Source organism: Myotis myotis, unplaced genomic scaffold, assembly GCF_014108235.1.
Source record: "Myotis myotis isolate mMyoMyo1 unplaced genomic scaffold, mMyoMyo1.p scaffold_m19_p_15, whole genome shotgun sequence".
Classification (NCBI taxonomy): Eukaryota; Metazoa; Chordata; class Mammalia; order Chiroptera; family Vespertilionidae; genus Myotis; species Myotis myotis.
Genome location: NW_023416319.1, coordinates 26,141,212 through 26,163,293, shown reverse-complemented (window position 1 = coordinate 26,163,293; position 22,082 = coordinate 26,141,212). Strand labels below are relative to the sequence as shown.

The 22,082-nt window shown below is 38.8% G+C and overlaps 1 protein-coding gene across 3 annotated transcripts in view; it reads right to left on the bottom strand.

The window, feature by feature from the left end:
• Nucleotides 1-16,738, bottom strand: part of RNLS (renalase, FAD dependent amine oxidase) — a 218,288-nt gene extending 201,550 nt beyond the window's left edge. For 2 of the 3 annotated variants that reach the window (XM_036336708.1, XM_036336709.1), the window contains exons 1-4: nt 16,539-16,735; nt 15,665-15,770; nt 14,918-15,060; nt 10,940-11,098 (exon numbers count right to left, since the gene is read on the bottom strand). In XM_036336708.1, the coding sequence (XP_036192601.1) occupies nt 10,940-11,098; nt 14,918-15,060; nt 15,665-15,770; nt 16,539-16,656 (526 nt within the window). In that variant the 5' untranslated portion in view covers nt 16,657-16,735. Of the gene's footprint in view, nt 1-10,939; nt 11,099-14,917; nt 15,061-15,664; nt 15,771-16,538 lie in introns of all 3 variants that reach the window. The other variant, XM_036336707.1, reaches the window with a different exon arrangement.
• Nucleotides 16,739-22,082: the final 5,344 nt, after the last annotated feature.

The window sequence follows — 22,082 nt, the reverse complement described above, 5'->3', positions numbered from 1 at the left end:
CAGTATGTTGATTCTTCTAGTAGGTAGTTTCATAGAAAGTAATTTTTATCTCCCTGGTCTTCCCCTATAAAGTAGGGATAATACAATATGTGGTTGTTTTAAGGATTGTTGACAAGGCACGTAAAATACCGAGACTATAAAAGATGCTCATAAACTGAAGCTATTGCTATTTACTCTAGTTCTAAATTCCTAACTGGCCATGTTTGAAGAATGTATAGCAGCAAGGCAATGATAGGGAACTAAACCTCAGCAGTAAGTACCAGACATGTAACAAATACAAATTAAATAGCAGCAACAGCAGCTTCCTTCATTGACCACTGATCATGTGCCAGCAATTTACAAGGTGTTTTAATAAATTATCTTATTTAATCTCCCCAAATACCATGCTGAGGTAGGAATCATCACCTCAACTGTGCAGAAGAGGACTCAGGGAGTGAGAGAGGTTACATAATGTGCCCAAGGTCACAGAGCTAACAAGCAGTGGAGCCCAGGCAAGCATGAAGGGCAGAAGAAATAACCAGAAGTTACCGTAAAGCCTAACTGTATAAAAACAACAAATTTCAGAAGCAACTAGAAGAGAAGTGCAACAGACAAATCTTCCCACTATGAGCTCCTTAAGAACTGGGACCAGGGCTCATTAACCTATGAATCTGGGACAATACCTAGAATACAGGAAGTGCTCAGTAGATGTATATGTAGTATAAGTAATTGAAATGCAATTGGCAAAGCAGACAATAAGGAATCACATTCTCTCAAAGCAGTCTTTGTGCTGACAGTACATACAAAAGATAGAACAGTAGTGAGAATGTTCATGCATAAGGACAATAGTCACAGGTTAAAAATACCTTTATACATCTACTCAGTGTTAATGACTACCGCATTCATAGAACTTTTCCCCATTATATTATATAAAGACTTCAATCACTGTTAGTGGCATTACCTTAAAATAATTACCTTAAAATATGAAGGACGATGAACATGATCTCTCTCTCTCTCTCTCTCTCTCTCTCTCTCTCTCTCTCACACACACACACACACACACACACACACACACACACGTGTATTTTGGGGATGGCTTAAAATTCACTTGGCTGTATGTGCTCAATGGAAAAAAAAACTCTACGTGAGAGAAAATCCTATGAAATTTGTAAAAATGAATCAAAAGCTTGTTCTCCCTTATTCAAGTAATATTTATAATTTAAAGACTTGGCAAAATAAATTCACAATTATGTTAGATATGTACAACTGCATTTATACAAGTGAAACCTCAGTAATTTGATAGCCTGCTTTTTTTTGGTGGGTGGAGTGGGGCTATTGTGAAAACAAAGAGAACTTTGGTGTATCAGAATTTTCAAAGAAAATAGCACTTTAGCCAAACCAAAATTCCCCACAGCAACAACGTACATACAGCCACATCCAGTGACTAAATTGTGTTTATGCTTTCCTTAAGTAACAGAGTTCATTCTGACCATTTATCTACACAGAAGTATGCCAGAAAACTGCCTATTCATTTTCTACATTCTGTTTGGTAAACAAAACATGACACATAGCAATATAAAAGAAAAATATAATCCCGGGATGCATCTGCAATGATTGCCTAGAAGTGCTCTAAACTGTCTGAGGCCCATGGCACTGTTTTTCAGATCAGCATTTAAACACTGCCCCATGCTGTTCGTCTGTGCGACCTGCAGCCTGTGGGCCCCAGGCCTGGACTCAGCAGAAGGATGAGTCACAGGCGGATTTATGAAGCTATTAGCTCTTTAAGAGCAACTGGTCTCGTAAAAGAGAAGCGCATAGCAATCTTGAGAATTCGTAATTCTTGAGAATTAATAATTTCTCATTCAGATTCTGTAAAGCACCCAATTGTAGTCATGGCAAAGCAGTCTCTGGGAGCACACCGTTTCCTAGTAAAAGAGCAGAAACTCAACCAGGAAGGCTTTATTTGAAATGTATTTACCACCGTGTTTGCATTTTTTTAGTTTACAGATTTCCTAACATTCTCTCTTTGTCAGCTAATTCTATGCGGTGCCACATAGGAACCATGATCTTTAAATATATGAGTCTGGGTATATCTTTAGATACTCTAAAGCAGTGTAACATCCAGATGCCTGTAATGTACTTCAAGGGGGGAATCGTGTTCCATTCAGTTTTGTCCTTCCTGTACTTGATAAGAGCGGAGATGCTGAGAAAAGGCTTGTTGAGTTACTCAATGAATGAATGAATGATTCGGCATAGTTCAGAATTTCAGAAATTTTTAGAGAATGACCACTACCGCTTGGATATTGCTCCAGATATTCTATGGCTCACACTTTCACTACCTTCAGGTCTCTGCTGCTCAAAACATTTTGTCACACACCTGCTCATACTATATACAAAATTACTTCCATTCACTTATTACCCCTGTCTTGCTTCATTTTCTTTACCAATACTTTCTATTATTTCACATAGATATTTTCTTATTTCTCCTCCTCGCACTGGCAAAGAAGCTCTTTGGAGCTTTTGTTGTTTGGTTCACTGCTGCATTCAGGGTGCCCAGAACAATTTTGAGCACATAGTAGATATTCGATACAAATATAAATATATAAAGAAAAAAATGAATTAAACATCTGAATAAAAGATTAATATTACCATTTAAAAAAATAAAACTGGATTTTAATTTCTCTTCTTGGAATAAAATGTCATGATTTCATATGCCAATGGCAAGTAAAATTATAAGATGCAAAAAAAAATCTAACAAGTCACAGAAATGGAAAGGAAAATCTGCTTTGGGTATAGTGATTTTGAGGGGGCTAATCATGGAAGAAATTTTAGGAGAGACCAACATTTAAATAGCTTCCTCAAAACCAACAGAGAGTCCTACACTGTTAAACATAGAATGTTTTGTGCTAGCTACTGAAATACTCTCTTTAGAGTCTCTCTCTCATCCTTTTCTAGAAGCAAACATTCAAGTTAGAATGAGAAAATGTCAGACTCTGGAAATGGTACTTCAGAAGAATGATGACTGACCAGAATGTCTGGTCAGCATATAGCCATGTCTCATTCATCTGATGCAATAGAATAAAAACCTTCTCAAATGAGGTACATTTGTGAAAAAAGAAACAAATTTCGAAAAAAGCTGGTCCAGTGCAGAATGGTGGTATTCCTTAATCCCGCCCTTCCTCTCTTTTAATCTTAATATTTAAAATTTCCTACTTTAGGAGGGAAGGGGAGCTGAATGAAAGAAGGTAAAGGAATTAGCCAAAGAACATATATGCATAACCAATGGACACAAACAACAGTGTGGTGATGGCCAGAGGGAAGAGGGGGTGGGGGCTGGGTGGGGATGGGCAAAAGGTAGGAAAATGAGGACATCTGTAATAGTGTCAACAATAAAGTAAAAAAACAAAAACAAACAAACAAAAACAAACCTTTACTTTAACATCAGATTTTGATTGTGGTAATACTTTCTTATTTGTGTTTAGCACATTTCATTTGAATCTTGAGAGACTTGTGCCACAAAACAAAAATTCTTAGTTCTCAAATCTCTTCTCTCTTTAAAGTGTCTTTGCCAGCTCAGATGGGAAGAAGTTAAACTGAATTCAGTTGGTGACTCAGTTGGTGATAATGACGCAATTCAATAAATTATAGCTCTCTGTTCTTTCATCTCACCCCATCTCTAGTTCTGACATTTCTTTTTAAAGCCTTTTGGTATCAAAGAACTCTGAATTAAAAATAAAATTATAAGTTCTGAAGGCAGCATTAAGAAAGGATCTTCTGTTAGAGGTGCAATCTGGAAGCCTAGTTTCAAACATATATCTATTGGCAGCATGTGTACAAGAACAAAAAAGTCAAAATAGCATCATCACTGATGCATTTATATCAGGTATGGTGAGATCACACACATTTGTGCTGGGTACAGGCACCAAAAGGTACACTGCCTCACGCCCAGCCGGCGTGGCTCAGTGGTTGAGCGTCTACCTATGAGCCAGGTCACAGTTCAATTCCCAGTCAGGACACATGCTCAGGTGGTGGGCTCGATCTCCCGTGTGGGGCATGCAGGAAGCAGTCAATCAGTGATTCTCTTTCATTATTGATATTTCTATCTCTCTCTCCCTCTCCCTTCCTCTCTGATATCAATAAAAATACATATTTTTAAAAGGTACACTGCCCCAGTTACTAGAGCTTGGAGAAGATCTGGATCCCAGATCTGTCACTCAAGAGCTAGGTGACCTCAGACAAGTTAATTTAATTTCCCTGCTTCTCACTTTCCTCTTCTATGAAATAGGGATGAAATACTTCTTGTGAGGTGGTTGAGAAGATAAATGATGCAATGTAGGTAAAGTGCTTAACAAGTATTCCCAAAATGTTCTTTGATACTGGTTCTCATCATCATCATCTGGTTATCCCTCTGACTTATTTTTTTCCCAACACAGTTCCCCAGAGGGACACAAGTAGGGGAACTGCTTCTGTCCTGCTAGGACCTAGAGTGGGTGGTAAGTAACAGTAGTGCCAGGTCACTCTAAACTCCAAGATGGGTGGGAGTCTCCTCCATTTCCACTGACACCTGCGTTTCTGGAGAGTGGCAGAGAGGCAAACACTAGCTTGGGTTGCCGCTCAGGCACTTAGAGGAAGAATGGAAGATCAAGCAGAACCAACTCTCAGCTCATAAGCTTGCAGTCAGCCCAACAGAGCGGCTAATATCTGAAGAAGTTTAAAAAGTGAATTATTTCCCCTCCTGCGGCCATGGTCTGCTGGAAAAAGCAATGAAGCGTGGTACTTGATGAGGAGAAGACTTTGTTTCCTGTGCTTTTAATAAAATTTTCAGCAAATGTCAAGGAAAATGAAGAAGTTAAACTTATTTTAGTAAAAAGAATTGGTTCCCATTTTTCCATCAATGATGATGGAAGATTCTAGAAGTTGTAGAAAGGAGGTTGAAAGTGCTTATTATGAACAATATGCTATCATTATATTCTGCAGTATGCAATAAGTTATAAGTTTTTGTGGTATAGCTTACTAAAGTTCTAAGTGTCTAAGGATAGTGCATATGTTAAGATTAAAAACCTTTTAACAATGTTCCCTCCCCAAATCCTGCAAATGTTTTCTTCCTCCCAATCCAATTAGGTAGACTTATTTACCATCTCAATGTATCCAGCCAGGTTTAAAAGGTAGATTCAGTATTTCTGGTGAATTAGGACCTCTGATGTTTGCTCAACAGATGTTCACATTCAAGGCTCAACACATTCTGCCCCTAATCCACATTGCCAGCTTTATTTCTCCAAATTCCCCACCGCAAAGCCTTTCCTCCCAGTCAGTCTATTTTCAGTCCCCACAATATAAAACAAGCATATCTACTTCCAATTTTTTGCTAAGATCCTTTTTCCTCTCCAAAGTATTCCTTCCTTTTCTTCTGCCTGTCCTTCGAGATTCCAGATTGTGTCATTCATTCATTCATTCAGTCAGTCAGTAAATAGAGACCAAAGGCCTACCATACACGAGGCACTCATAAAGGAATCCTGAGAAAACAGGGACAGGTAAGTCAGGGCTAGTTCCTGTCTTCATGCACTTTATATCTGACCACAAAGGACACACCTTACACAGTGAATTCAGTCATTCATTAATTAAGATTGTGATACTTGATAAAGTTGACAAATAGAAGAAAATGTAAAAAAGTAGGAGAAAAACAAAGTAAAATAAATAATAGACATCAATGGAAAGGTTAAAGAAAGATAGTAGTTTTTGCAATAAATAGGTTGAATTCCCCTATCAAAAGAAACAGACTTTCCATGTTGGGTTTAGAAACTCAGCTGGGTGGTATTCTCTGAAAACATAAGTAAACATAAGATAACAAAAGGGGCATTATTCACAATCTCCACAAATACCATAAGTGATTACATAATAAGGCTATTAAGAGATATGTAGGATCTTAAGATTAAAAGCAACAAAAGTGTACTGAAGGACAGAAATACCTACATAAATGAAGAATTGTTTGATTTTCTTGGATGCAGGGTGCACTATTGTAAAGACATTAAATCTCCCTAAATTAACACTTTAAATGTAATTCAAATCAATATTTCAACAGGAACTTTTAATGAAACCTGATTACAGAACACACAGAAAGAAATAAAACATAGATGATTTAAGAAAACTTAAGACAAAAGTCACCAAGAGGGCCTTATTCTATATCAAAATAGCTTGCCCTGAGGAAAGGCGCTTGGGGAAGAAAACCTGTTTCAGCTTTGCACTCGCAAAGCAATACTTGATAAAACTAGAAACTTAACATATCTATCCAACTGCTTTAATACTTCAAGGGAGATCCAGAGAATAGAACAGTATGCAGTAAAAATCATGGCACCCAGGAACATTCATTGACATTGAAAAGATATTCCTAAAATATTATAAAGTTTGAAAACAGAAAAAAAAATTTTTATTTCTACCTTTAAAAATCTCTAGAAATATGTGTTTACTGGGTTAATGTCTACGAAGCTACAATTATGACTATATTTTATTTTACTTTTACTTGCAAATTTTTCATCAATAAACTATATTAATTATAAAATACAATTGAAATGGAAAAAATACATAATATTAGAAGAAAAATGATACTGAACAATTTTATGTAAATTAGTTAGAATGGGCCTAAATTTGTTTCCCTGTAATAATATGGGGTTTTGTGAATTATATTATAGTGATAGTTTTATATATATTTGATATTTCAGTCATCTTCATAGTCCTCTCCAGTAAAAATTCAGACAGGAACTGCCATATATACCGATATCCACTAGAGGGCAACATATAGCTTTGTAAATGTATGTCTCTTCCTAAAAACTGAAAATGTTTAATACATACTCAAGAGATTTAAAGTTCTCCACACACAGAGAGAAGAGATTAGCTCATTCCTCATACTGAGGTCATGACTGAAACTTATAAAGAGAAAGCAGATGTTTTTAACCTCTTTGTTTTAGACCCGCAGGCACTGTGTCAGAATTGTTAGGACAGTCTGTTAAGGCAGCGGTTCCCAACCTGTGGGCCGCGACCCCTTTGGGGGTCGAACGACCCTTTCACCGGGGTCGCCTAAGACCGTCCTGCATAGCAGATATTTACATGACGATTCACAACAGTAGCAACATGACAGTGATGAAGTAGCCACGGAAATAATGTTATGGTTGGGTCACAACGTGAGGAACTGCATTTAAAGGGCCAGCAGGTTGAGAACCGCTGTGTTAAGGGGTTACCGGCAGAGTGGGTCATTTCATAACAAGAATGATTTTCATGGGGTCCAATTCTAACTGAGACAATACAGCACCCCAAAAACCATTCCACCAATCAAATGTACCAAGTCAGGCATGCTTAAGCTTTTCATCATAAAGAGGCTACCTATTCCATCTTATTCCCCCACTAAAAGAGAAAAGGGGAAAAAATGGGTTTTTTCAGCATGATACATTTTTTCAGATGTTGTCAGCATTATCCTTTTTAATAGTAAGATTCAGGGGTCCTCAAACTACGGCCCGCGGGCCACATGCAAATACAAATATTGTATTTGTTCCCGTTCTGTTTTTTTACTTCAAAATAAGATGTGTGCAGTGTGCACAGGAATTTGTTCATGCTTTTTTTAAAACTATAGTCCGGCCCTCCAGCGGTCTGAGGGGCAGTGAACTGGCCCCCTGTTTAAAAGGTTTGAGGACCCCTGGTAAAGTATCCTCATTTTTAAAGTTATGACTATTCAAAAAAATGTAAAGAATCTAAAAATCATCTTAAGCAATAACCGATGTAAAAATGTTTCTGTCAAACTATTTTTGGTTGACTGAAAAATATAGATGCATCTTTTTTATTTTTAAGTTTAAAAAATTTTGAAATCTTTCATATTAATAAATATATTATCACATTAGTAATCACTAGCATTCAATCACCCACAGGTAATATATATACAAAATGTATACAGACAGTGTTTTGAGGCAACATACTTTAACTGAATGTCTGCCCTTCCGGACAACAGTATTCTTCACAAAATTGACAGAAATAGCTCCATTTAAAGATAACTAATGATTAGAGAGGGACCTATGCAGAGAAATGGAGAAAGACAACAAAACATAACAGAACCTAACAAATGAACTGATGAGAAATATATATTAGAAAAATTTTGCCAGAAAGCAGAATAGTTCAACAAACCCTCAAACAATGACCTGAAAACAGTGAAGAATTGTAAGACCTCTTTGAAAGAGTATCTCAAGGAAGGGAACAAAAGGAACACTTTTGAAAACTACATGGATGACATGGAGAGAAGGCTAGAAAAAGAAAGTTAAAAAAATAATGCAAAGACCAAAGATGAAAATGAGTTGAGACAAAATGGCAGATATGGGAGGGAGATACTTTATATTTTTTAAGATATTCTGAGATCATAATAAATGGACCGGAAATAATTCCTCAAGTATTAGAAGAAAACTTAGCTGAAAATAAAGGGAAAGCTGAATTTTCAAGTAAAAAATGGGATAATACCCCTGCAAAAGTGACACAAAACTATTATATGTCTTTATGAAATTGCTAGACTCAAAGATGAGTGAATAAAGGTGCCTCCAAAATAAAGTATCTCTGAAAGGCAAAGAGTAAAAAGGATGTACCAGATAAATGTAATGCAGATATATTATGAACCAAATAAAATCATTATCAAAAATTATAAAGCAAAAATTACCTCCCAATCCCAGAAAGATATAAAGAAATGCAATACTAGTAGGAGGATTAAGTTATCTCTCTCAGCCCAATATAGTTCAAGTACTCAAAGAAAAAAAAAAAAAAAAAAAAAAATATATATATATATATATATATATATATATACACACACACACACACATATGATCTAAATAAATTTATTTTTGGAAGGCCCTTAAACATATCTCAGGTGTTATGTTTTATATGTCACTAATACAAATATTGATGAATACTTTCAAAATGCAATGTTTAAGGATCTTTCTATGTAGCTTTTAAAAATTGAAATATGTAGCCCTGGTCAGTGTGGCTCAGTTGATAGGAGTGTTGTCCTGTACAGCAAAAGGTTGTGGGTTCGACTCCTCGTCAGGGCACATAAATAGGTTTCAGGTTCAACCCCAGGTTGGGGCGAGCGGGAGAGGCAACTGATCAATGTTTCTCTTCTCTCTCTCTCTCTCTCTCTCTCTCTCTCTCTCTCTCTCTCTCTCTCACTCTCTCTCTCTCTCTCTCTCTCTCCCTTTCTCTTCACCCCTCTCTTTAAAAAAATCAATGAAAATGTCCTCGATGAGAATTAAAAAAGAAATTGGAATATGTAATTTACAGCACAACTGAATACACTGACCAATAACTGTTTTAGTAAAATGTTACAGTATGTTATTTAACAGTCTTGAAATCAATCCAGTTATTACAGACTCCATGGGAATAAATCATCCTACCTTAAACTGACTTTGGCAACAGACTAGAAGTAGACTCATGACAGAGATCTTTGACATTAGTGTTCTAATTTGCCTATAGCTACATAATAGATATTTCAATCCCTTCTATATTATTACCTCACACTGTACTAGAAAAGAAGCTATATTGTTACTGGGTGGTGGAACTGATATTTAAGGAACAGCAAATTACTTTCAAGATGTAATAAGCAGCAATTTTCTTCCCCAGAGAACAATTTCTATTACAGCTCTAAATCTCTGATCTATAAATTATATTTAATACCAGTTTTCTTTCTAATAGTGGCATAAAAGGCCATTCCTCAATCAAATTCAATGTCACCTTTAGTCAAGCAACAAGTCAAAAGCTCCAGGCACGTCAATATCCACAGCCATTCCCACATGACCCAAGACCTTGCCCAGCAGCGCCAGGCTCTGCCTTATTTTAACTCATGGGCTTCAAGGCAAGATGAGGTGTCCTCTAGAAGCCAATGGCTTTGACGTATCAGGTTCAATTAGACAAAATGAAAGGAGAAAAATTAGTGAAACCTGACATAGGTGGAGGCAAAGCAAACCAAAGAAGAGCATTCCTTAAGAACCTAGGCAGTGGGGAAATCTATGGAGACAGAAAGTAGATGGCAGCTTGTTTAGGGTTAGGGGCAGGGATGGGGATGGAGGGACACAGGTGATAGCTTTAGGATATGGGGTTTCTTTTTGGGGGTGACTAAAACGGACCAAAATTGGGGGTGGGAATAGTTGCATATGGGTGAATATATTAAATAGCACTGAAATGTACATTTTAAATGAATGAATTGCATGGAATGTGAATTATATCTTAAAGCTGCTTTTATAAAAAGAGGGGAGAAGCTAGGTAAAAGGTGAGCCAACAAGTCCCAAGCAGGGAGGAACATGAGGCTCTTTCTCAAGAGCAATCCGAGCGCCAGAACCGGTGTGGCTCAGTGGATAGAGCGTCGGCCTGCGGACTCAAGGGTCCCGGGTTTGACCCCGGTCAAGGGCATGTACCTTGGTTGCGGGCACATCCCCAGTGGGGGGCGTGCAGGAGGCGGCTGATCAATGTTTCTCTCTCATTGATGTTTCTGGCTCTCTATCTCTCTCCCTTCCTCTCTGTAAAAAATCAATAAAATATATTTAAAAAAAAAAAAGAGCAATCTGAGACGAGGTTCGTCAGGGGTTCACATAACCAATGCTTGTGTCAGAAAAACCTTTCCTCAGGAGCTCACAAAGAGGTTGCTCTTCTTGTTGGCTAAACTACTGAGCCTCCATCAAAATGATTTACTTCTCAGAGGCAGGAGCAGTAAGGAAAGCGTTCAACTAGTAACTGGTTACGGAAAAAAATTCCGTTATGTGTTTCTGTTTGAGCAAGACTCATACTGTGAACCCGGCCATTGTATCAGTTTATAAAACATGCAAATCAGTAGGATCCATACTATACCCTTTGCTAAGAGAGTTAAGCTGAATTCTTGCTCTTTCAAAAAAAAAAATATATCCCATTCCCCGAGGTAAACAAACAGCACAGGCCAAGAACTCACAGTTCACGATGTCACCTTGAAGCAGCAGAATCTGAGGAACCGGCATTGTGAGCACAACAATGTCAAACTGCTCAGGGGAGCCCGTTTCCTTGGAGACTTCCCACTTGTCATTTCTCAGGTTGATCTGGGTCACACATTGTCTGAAACAGATAGCAGCACCTGTTCCAAGAGCAAAGTCATGTTCACATTAGCAGACTTTCCTATAGGAATAAATGGGGAGAGAAGGGCTGCCTACTGGATCCATTCAGGTGAATGAATGGTGCAGTTTGTCCTCTACAGCCCCTGGGGTTCCCTTTCTTTCTCACTTCGGGGGAATTCCTCTCCATCTGTCACACTTGGACCTGCCTATCAATGTCTGTTCTGAGTGTGTGTGGGGTGGGAAATACTATTACAATTAATAAGGAGAGTAACCATAGCTATTTTTATTAAGCATCTACTATATGTCAAGACTATGCCCAGCACTTAATATACATACCAATTAATTTGACAGATAAGGAAACAGATTCAGAAATGGCATACCATAATTTGAAGCTGCATCCCTCTGACTTTCAGCTCATTATCACTGTAGAGCAAGTATATATGTTAGTAAAGGTGTTAATTCTTCTAATAGCAAGAAAGAGCACCACTACCTATTAAAGGAAGTATTGTTCTCTATTAAACCTGAAAAAGGTCTTTGTAAGAGAAATCCAAGTAGTCATCAATGGATAGGTTATTTTCATTAAGAAGAGTTAAGAGAAATACAATCTAGAATATCCTCTCATTCCATGTTCCTTCTTTACACTTGTCACAAAGGTATTTTAATAATTCTCAGAGTAATTATTCGATTAATATTTTCTTCCCTTTTAGTCAGTAATTAAGGCTGTTTTGTTTCAATATATAGCATATATAGGATAGTACTTGGCACATACTAGTGTTTAATCAATATTTATTTAAGATGGTGATTTTCTTTTTAAAAAAATATATTCTTATTGATTTCAGAGAGGAAGAGAGAAGGAGAAAGAGATAGAAACATCAATGATGAGAGAGAATCATTGATCAGCTGCCTCCTGCACACCCCCTACTGGGATCAAACCCACAACCCAGGCATGTGCCTGTGACCAGAATTGAACCTGGGACCCTTCAGTCTGCAGGCCGACGCTCTGTCCACTGAGCCAAATCAGCTAGGGCTAAGATGGTGATTTTCAACCTTTTTCATCTTATGCACTAATTACTGAAATTCTGTAGCATACCAGGAAAAAATATATTTTTACCAATCTGAAAAAAAAAAAATTACAGGTATAATTTTGATTAATTCACATAAGATGGCTGTTGTTGTGTTGGCTGTTGTCATTTCTTTATTTGACAATCTAAGGGAAAAGAGGTCAGTGCCCCTGACTACATAGTCCAGAATTGCATGTTTTAAAAAAAAAATCTTGTGGGACATTGGTTGAAAATCACTGGTTTAAAAGAATGAATTATGAATCAGAAACTGAAAGATGGAATATAATTAAGACAGTAAGTCTCTTTGGTACACTAGCATTCAATTCACATTCCAGTTTTCAGAAAATTTAGATTTAAAAACAAATTCACTTTTTTTTTTCAGCCTCAGGAACAGAAAGAAAAGATGTGAAAAATAAAACGAGAAAAAAAGTACCCTGAAAGGGAAACCTCGTGTTACCAGCCAAGAAATATGTGCTTAAGTCCAACCTTGGCCATGAAACTTCCTTTTTGTAGCTATTCCAACTCAAGGTGATCCTTCTCATCTAAGGCATCCTTTGATCATCACTGCTTTTACCACTCATTCAAAATTTCTGTTTGCTACAGGTATGTCTTATCTACCCAGAAATCTTCTAGGCTTCCCCGTCAGGTCTCCAGATCTCATATACCTTTACACCTTTCACTGTCCCTTAAAGAATGCTGCAATATAGTAAAGACTCAGATTTTTAAATCAAATGCAAATTAGCACCATTCTGTTCAAAGATTAGAGCAAAGGCTTGTAAACAGTACTTCAGCTTGCCTGGAGGTTTCTCTAAGGCCCCTGCTTAGGAAGGCACAAAAGCCGGAGCTTTCAACTCAACAACCATCCGCTCCTTTATTCCCACCAGAGCAGCTCCATTTCAATCTGTTCTATTTATTTAGGATGTCTCACCCCCAACTTACTTGCCTCGCTCTGGTCCTGGTCCTGCCTGACCTGGACCTCAATGAAGTCAATGGATTTTATATTTCATTCAGTTGTGTCTTCACATAATATTCCCTTTGACAGGAGCATACTTTGTTATTGGGGCTGGTGAATATACGTGTGCGTAAGGGAACTGAAGTCCACTGACCTAGAAATTCTGCATATCCAGCCTTGGACCTGTATCCCAATGGCCCCAACGTGTTCTGCACTTGGGAACTTGTTAGAAATGGACATTCTCAGGCCCCAACCCAAACCTGTTATCAGAATCTCTGGGGATCAGGCCCAGCACTTTATAGTAAACATATCCCCCCTTTCCAGGCTTAATGATGCACACTAAAGTGTGAGAACCTTGGCATAGATGACAGACCCAAGTCAAATCCAACGCCACAACGGGCAAAATCACTCCAAAAGGAGTATCTATCTCAAGAGTTAGGGGGTGATAGGATAACCATTCTTACCAACCAAGAAGTTCTCCTTTCCTACTACTAGGAGTGAAGTTTCTAGGAAAGTAGCTTTTCCTTATGGAAGTAATTACTAACTTTCCAAAGGACCACATATTAAAATCTGTGGGCTCTGGAAGCTCATTTTAAAACAGTTAGAGAATTACATAAAATCTCTCGAGAGTTACTTCTGAGCTTAGGAAATCTGACCATGTCTGTCTCTTGTGTAATATTCTTCGATGGCTTCCCACTGCACATAAGATCGACTAGAGTATAAAAAATTTAACATTACTTACAAAGCCCCTTATGATCTTAGTCTTGAACTTCATCTCTTAGCACTTTCTCCCTGATTCACTACTCTCTAGTCATCATAACCTTTTAGTTCCTCAAATGCACCAACCTGCTCCTACATTAGAACAGTTCTAAGTCATGTGTCCACTGCATGCCTTTATCTTGGCCTAGTTCACTGGTGCTTACCTTTGGGGTACCATGAAGACATTAGAACCTCAGTGACACTTTCTCTGACATGTCTCCCCCCACTCACTCCTCTGAAACTCACATTAGGTTAGGCCTTCTAACATACACTCCCTCGTATGCTCTCACTCCTTCTTAGCATTTATTACGTGTTTTGTGTGTATATGTAATTAATTTAGCTTTCCTCTCTACCTCACTCTATATTAACAAAGGCAGGAACCACATCTCTTAGTTACCACTGTTTACCCAGCACATAATATTTAATAAATTTTTTTAAAAATATGCGGATAGCAATAAATGTATCAGAATATGAAGGTTTAAACATTTTATAAAAGCAAATGTGTTTCTGTTATGTATTTATTTAACTTAATCCCCTGCCTTCCTCCATTTTAAAGAGAAAATCTAAATTCATTTTCCGACTATAATTTCCTACAAATAGGTTTTAGGGAACAGCAGTTCAGAACTGATCAGATGACACCTGAAGAGATGTGAACAATGTCTAACTAAATGTACTGCTTGAGAGAGAAAAAGAATAGATAGATAGATGATAGATAGATAGATAGATAGATAGATAGATAGATTTATTATAAGCATAGACCAAACATGGTATAGAACGGCTTATATAAAAAATCCCATGTGTATTTTAAAAAAGAATAAACATAAACCTATATGAATAGAAAACAGAGACAGCCATGTAGATTGATAGCTGTCTAAACATTTCTCCGGAAGCACACCTTGGGAACTGTTATTAGTGGGTTACTTTAGCAGAAGGAAACTAGCTATTGAGTGGTGAATAAGAGAACATCTACTTTATACCTTTCTTTGAAGTATGAATATTTTATTATGTGTATGACTTTTGTTTTAAAGTGCTAATTTAAAGGAAGGCAGAGAAAATCCTAATCCCACCTGATTCTTTCAAGTAATGCTTAATAATTGAAGAAACTCCTTGAGGTGCCACAAAGTTACAGTCTCCTGCTTTCATCACCGTGCCTTCAATAGGAGAGGTCAGAGGCTTCAAAATGCCATGAGCTAGGAGTTCATCATAAAAACTGAAATAAATCAACATATATTACATAATGGTATTCTATAATCAGCTCTAACATACCGCATTCTCTCGCAAGAATTCTTAGCGATTATAATACTGAATAATAATTAGATGTTGTCCTATGGTCAAGTCAACATGTTTTGTGTTAATAACATTTGCAATTCATGTGAAGAACAGAAATGTCTTGAGAAGCCATCAATCTTTTGCTGACATTACGCAACGGCCTATTTTCTTGTCCATTTCAAAAATAATGTCAGTAAGGATAAACAGAAAGGTATTCCGTACAACCAACCGTTTGGAATTGGTTACGATTGACTTCCATCACTGCTATCTTGTCCTCTCCCTCAACACCAGCATAGTGATTCACATTCACGAGCCCTTGCTGTGTCCCATGGAACCTCTCATCCGAACTTCACAAGGACCCTAGGGGCATGTATTACAGTTTTCCCATGTTACTGAGGTTACCCTCTTACTGCTAATACCATGAAAATGACAATAGCATAATAATGTCACTATCCTACAAGAAGCAAAGTTTAACCCTGTCAAAAACGGGTGGTTTACAGTACGTTTTCACATCATACAGCAAATTCCACCCCGCAAGAGCTCACCTTTGGTGCTTTTGGGCATAGTGGGGCGTGCGCGTGATGTACTGGGCGCCCAGGTCCACGGTGCTCTGTGGATTGTGGGGGCTGCTGGTGGTGGTCATTCTTCCCCCTTGAATTCACCCACAGGAAAAGGTCTCTGTGTTAGAATGAACCTTGTAATGCTACTCGCTGCCTCAGAATGAACCAAGGAAAGCTATTCACCCCATGTTACCCCCCTCCCCCCCTCCCCGCCATGGATTCCGTTACAGCTGTTGTAGGAAACATTTTTCTAAGTTTTTATTTTTTTTTCAGTTGAAGGTTTTGTCATCCAATACTGGCAGGAGGTAGTTAAGAGACAATTTGGTCCCTGATTGTGAGATATTTTTTAAAGGACACGTGAGGTGCGTATAGTTACTAATCTGAATGAATGAATGAATAACAGTAATGAATGAAAGGTGAGAATGAGTCAGTCAACGCCGGCTTTCCCTCTGTCAGGCAGGACTCGGGGAATAACAGGACCCTGAGCACCAGATCTCCCTGGAGCCTTGGTCGGGGGCACTTTGGGATCCTCCTGATCTGGGCAAAGCTGCAAAGGCACCGACAGCCCGTGCTGCGCGTCTCTGTACTAGCGACAGCGGAAGGCCCGGGCCGGCCTGCCCCGCCTGGGAGCCTGGCCCTCGTCGCCGGCCGCCAGCCTGGCCGGGGGCGCCCCACCCTCGCCCGGTGCCCGCCGTTCCGGCGGCGGACGTCTCCCATCACGTGTCGCGGCGCAGGCCCGCCCCGCTGGGGCTGAGGAGCCCCATTTTCTTCGGGGCATTCCCCGCTGGGGCCTGCGCCACCGCAGAGGCCGGCGTCTGGGCGGCGTCTTCTTCCGCGTTCCGGCCAGGAGACGACCCACCTGAGTCGCCAGCCTTGTCCCACACGGCCAGGTGGACGGGCCGGGCCGCCTCCCTCCGCAGGAGCGCCGCGCACAGGCTCCCGGTCAGCCCGGCGCCCACGATCAGCACCCGCGCCATACCCGCGTCTCCAGCGGCCGCTGCCCGCGCCCCGCGCCCCCGAGCAGTCCCGCCGCCGGCCTGCAGGGGGCGGAGCGGCGCCCGGAGCCCGAGGCGGGCCAGCCGAGCAGAGAGCTGCCCACGTGGGCTCTCCGGGGCGCTTGAAACCTGCGGGCGCCCATGGATCAGCTGCAGGCTCCGCATAATAAAACTCATGAGATCCTCAGATTTGCTTACTTGACTGTCTCTTCCAAGCCTGTCCACTCCTTAGAACAGTGTCTCACGTAAGAGAGTCAGGAATTGTTTGATGGTGGGAGGAAGGAATAGAAAGGAAAGAAGAAATCAGTTCTGTTTCTAATGTTTCTTTACCGCCAATGCTTTTTTGTATAGACCCTTTCTTATACCCCTTCTCCGCCACCAGAGCCCTAGTGGTATCTATTCCTCTATCTTCTCATCTCCTATGTGATCCGGCCGGTTATTGGTTATTCTGTATGGAAAATGGCTGGGTTTGGAGCAAGGTAGGTGTAGACGGGGATGGTCAGATGGTATGTCTGGGGACAATTAGGTAGGAACAAAACGATATGATTGTTTTCTTAAGATATAGATGAACAAAATGAAATCTGTTTAAATGCATTTAAATCGTTTGATTTTTATTTGTTTAAATAGCATTCATTTTGCAATTGCATATTATGTGCCTGGCCTTCCCTATTCTCAACTACATGAATCTACATGGCAAGTAAATGTGGAGTATTTTAACGTCCCCAGAGGACCCTGTTAGGTTTAGTGGAGCCTTATTCTTTTCAGCAAATAAAGAAGAAAAAGTTGAGGTTCTTTCTATATGGACAACAATTTCTGTTTATCTGGTTTTTTTTGTTGTTGTTTGTTTGTTTTTTAAATATGTTTTATTGATCTTTTACAGAGAGGAAGGGAGAGAGATAGTTAGAAACATCAACCAGCTGCCTCCTGCACACCTCCCACTGGGGATGTGCCCGCAACCCAGGTACATGCCCTTGACCAGAATCGAACCTGGGACCCTTCAGTCCGCAGGCTGACGCTCTATCCACTGAGCCAAACCGGTTTCGGCTCTGTTTATCTGTTTTGACTCAGTATCATTTCTTTGTGACACTTTCCGGAGAAATAATTCTTGAATTTTAAGAGAATAGTGATTTAATTTTATTCTTTCAAAAATATTGGACAATTTCTGGTGATCACAAAGTGCTAGAGTAACTGAAAGAGTATAAAATCCTATAATCAGGACATTTTTAATAAATAAAAACCTGAATTGGTTGGGAACAAAGGAATTAATAGATATCTTCCTAAATGTGAGCTCTGAAGTTATTTATTTATCATGCCATTCTTCTCAGCAGACTATTTCAGAAACGAAATTTTCCAATTCTTTAGAATTCTGCCAGTTAACTTTCTGATTGTCCCAGTGCATATGGCATCCCTTGGTTTCCCGCAATGTTTCTCTGGGTATGTGAAGAATCTAATCTTCTGATTTCCTCCAAAGCACAGAATTTCCAGTCAAGTTGTTAACCAACTAATTCAAGATCTATAGACTCTTGAACCCCAACTGCCTCCATTGCTACACATTTCACTTAATTTCTGTGGTTTTGAAAATCTGAGCCAGCACTTTTGATATTGGGAAAGACTCATGGGATGTTACATTAAGTCATAATAAGAAGCAAATTTATAAGCAGAGTTTGGAGATTAATATTTATTTATTTATTTATTTATTTATTTATTTATTGTCTTGGTGAGTGAACTATTTCCAACTACTGGGTTTATATCATCATGAAATTATATCTGAGGCCTAGTTTTGTAAGCTCAAAAAATTCTTGACAAAGATGGCTTCAATGGAACAAAGGTTCTGAGTCCTCTGTCACCTATTTCTGCTCCCAATCAGGAAAGCAATTTTTTTTTTTTTAAGTGTAAAGTTTGGAGTGACTAAATATTGTTCTGCTTGAAGCTATAAAATATTCATGTTTGCTTTTGATCATAGTCAAGTTCATGTGAGAAAAAAGGCTGCAGGTACTAATCTCATTTTGACTATAAAATACATGATCTATAAATATTAAGTGGATAAAACTATCATTTCGAGATTAACGACTGTTAACTGAATTGTGTCTCCCCCTCCACCAAATTCATATGCTGAAGTCCTTAACTCAGAGTGGGACTTAAGTTAAATGAAGTCATTAGGGTGGTCCCTAATCCAATATGACTGGTGTGCTTATAAATTCAGACAGACAGGTATGAAGGGAAGACAGTGTGATGACACTGGAAGGAGACAAATGTCTGCAGGCCCAGGAAAGAGGCTTCAGGAAAAAATCAACCATGCTGACACCTTGAACTTCTAGCCTCCTGAACTGTGAGAATATAAATTTCTATAGTTTAAGCCACCTGGTCTGTGATACTTTGTAATGGTAACCTTAGCAAACTACTACAGTGACATTCTCTGCTCCAGAGAACTCCCGTAGCCCAGAAGGTGAACTATGTCTATAATCGGAAGCTCTGCTCTTCCCTGGAGCCTATGGAAATGTGCATGTCTTTAGCCAGTGACTATTCCTGAGCTGATTTTCCAATTTGTAAATTGAAGATGATACTGGCTATCTCACAGGTTGGCTCTAAAGATTACAGATTACAATTCAAGTAAAAATGCATATAACATACAAGTGTTACTTAAAACTAATGGAACCTTAATATTTTTAGTCTGTTTGACCCACTCTGGGCATCGCATGACCCAGCCAAAGATTTCTTTGTTTCTCAGGCTTCTGTCATATAGTAGGTATTGACTAGGATAGCTAGGGTAGCAGATTCTGTCTATAAATTCTTAGAACATCCACAAGTTTTCTCCCCAAAATAGTTCTTCATAATTCTATCCTAATACCTCTGTCTCTTAGCCAAAAACCTCCTCCCTCTATTTGCCTCCATTGTGGTAAAGACTTCATAAATTTGCCTGACCCAAGTGTTGGCGATAGGAGAGGAGGGGCAGGGTCAGAATTTAGCAGGATTAGGGCTGGAACCTATTGAATCTGAGATCAACACCCTTATCTCTGGACCTGCAGGATCAATTCAAGACCAACTGGCCAGATCACGACTGCTCTTTGTCTAGAAATTCTAAAACACACCTATCTTTGTTTCTTCAAAAGAGTCAACAAAGCAGATCTGATTTCAATAACGAATTTTACTGTTTCCTTAAAGATTAGAAAAAAAAAATATTGTCTCTCCCCTAATCTTAGTCTGGGTGTAGGTCATCAAAGTTTGCCAGGTATGTTAGGACTACTGTTATGGATTTTTATATTTTACTAACATATATGCAAGTGGTCTTTTTTCTAGAAGCTATGGATTTTAAAGCCAACTCACTTTTACTACTGCTGCTAATATTAATAAAATGCACACTCTCTTCTAGTAAAGCGTGGTTTTACAAAAACCTAATGTTGCTTTTAGTATGATTATTTGTGAAAACTCTTTTCTTTCTTTGTATTCACTTAGCCTACTCCTTCGCAGTTCCAAGTGACTGACAAAATAGGAAAAGGCCACCCTCTGATCCTAAGGATGCAGCAACTTAGGCCGTCAAATCCATAACCTCATTCACCTTCTGTCTCTGCCTCCTACAATCAATTGGATTTGATCTGGGGACATGGAACATTTCAGGATATTTACTATAAATTATTGACACAATAAAAAATATCTTACTACTAGATACAAAGCTCTGGGTTTATTGACGGTGGAACTATTTTTTTCTTAGGAGTGTCTTTCTTATTCTTTCACCGTATCCCTTAGGTTTTACTAGAGAAGGAGTTACTCACCTTGGAAATGCACAGACCTAAATGCATGCTCATTTCCATAGGCCCCAGGTAATAAACATCTGTCCTTTATAAATGTAATTGCCAACTATTCAGAGTGATAAGGGCCACTCTACGTTTCTAAGAGGAGTTGTAATGACAATGTAATCACTCGCAAGTGATAAAGAAACTTTGGAATTTTATGAAGACAATCAAATGAAGTCATTTCATAAACACCAGGAGTTGTCTTATGTATTTGTGAAATGATGCAGGAAAAAAGCTAATTCACTTAATATCTAAATACTAGCACCTGCTGAGTGAAAAGGCCCACACTGGATTCTATAGTGATAGAGATGTGTTCTAATGAAGTTCATCTTCTTGAACTAATAGGGCATTCTCTAAAGTCATTAAGAAGCAATACAAAACAGCAGAGATATATAGGCCAAAATAAGTTTTATTATCACCAAAGTAAAATAGGAGGTCATAAGAAAAAAAAGAGATGAATTGGGGCTGGGAATTTTAGGAACACTCCATTCCCTGGAACAAAGAAGATTCTCTAAAAATGTCTATTGAATTGAATACATTATTTTCTATTTGAACTCCATACTTGGGACAGTGGGAACTGTCTCAAGTCTTCAAACCAAAAGTGATATCCTTGGATTTTCACTTTAGGATTCAAATTAGATAACAGTTTGGTGATGCATTGAATAATGAAAAATTAGAGGCCAGAATAGCAGTTAAAAGTGATAGTAACAGTCCAAATAAAAAAGAAATGGCCATAGAACCTGAATAGACACTTCTTCAAAGAGGACATACAGCTGGCCAATAAACATATAAAAAATGCTTAATGTCACCAATCATCAGAGAGATGCAAATTAAAACTACAATGAGGTATCACCTCACACCTGCCAGAATGGCTATCATCAACAAATCAACAATCAAGTGCTGGTGAGGATGTGGAGAAAAGGGAACCCTGGTACATTGCTGGTGGGAATGCAGACTGGTGCAGCCACTATGGAAAACATTATGGAGTTTCCTCAAAAAATTAAAAATGAAACTACCATTTGACCCAGTGATTTCACTGTTAGGAATATAATCTAGGAATCCCAAAACACCAGTTAGAAAGAATAATCACCCCTATATTCATAGCAGCTAAGATCTGGAAACAGCCCAGTGCCCCTCAGTAGATGGGTGGATAAAGCCATGACACATTTGCACCCCACGGTACTATGCAGCTATAAAAAAAAAAAAAAAAAAAAAAATCTCTTGCCCTTTGAGATAGCAAGGGGGGACCTGGAGAGTATTATGCTAAGCAAAATATGCCAGTCAAAGAAAGACAAATACCACATGATGTCACTTATATGTGGAATCTGATGAACAAAATAAATTGAGGAATAAAATAGACTCAGAAGCATGGAAACATGGAACATACTGACACATCTCAGAAGGAACAGTGGAGAGGGGGTGGGAAGAAATTAATCAAATAATTTAAATACATATATGCATTGCCCATGGACACAGACAATAGGGCTGTGAAGGCCTGGAATGGTGGGGGGGACTAAGTGTAGGGGGCTAAGGGTGGGGGGGAGAAGGGACATCTGTAATACTCTCAATAATAAAGATTAAAAAAACACAACAATGTCATGGTGGTATTCCTCAGGG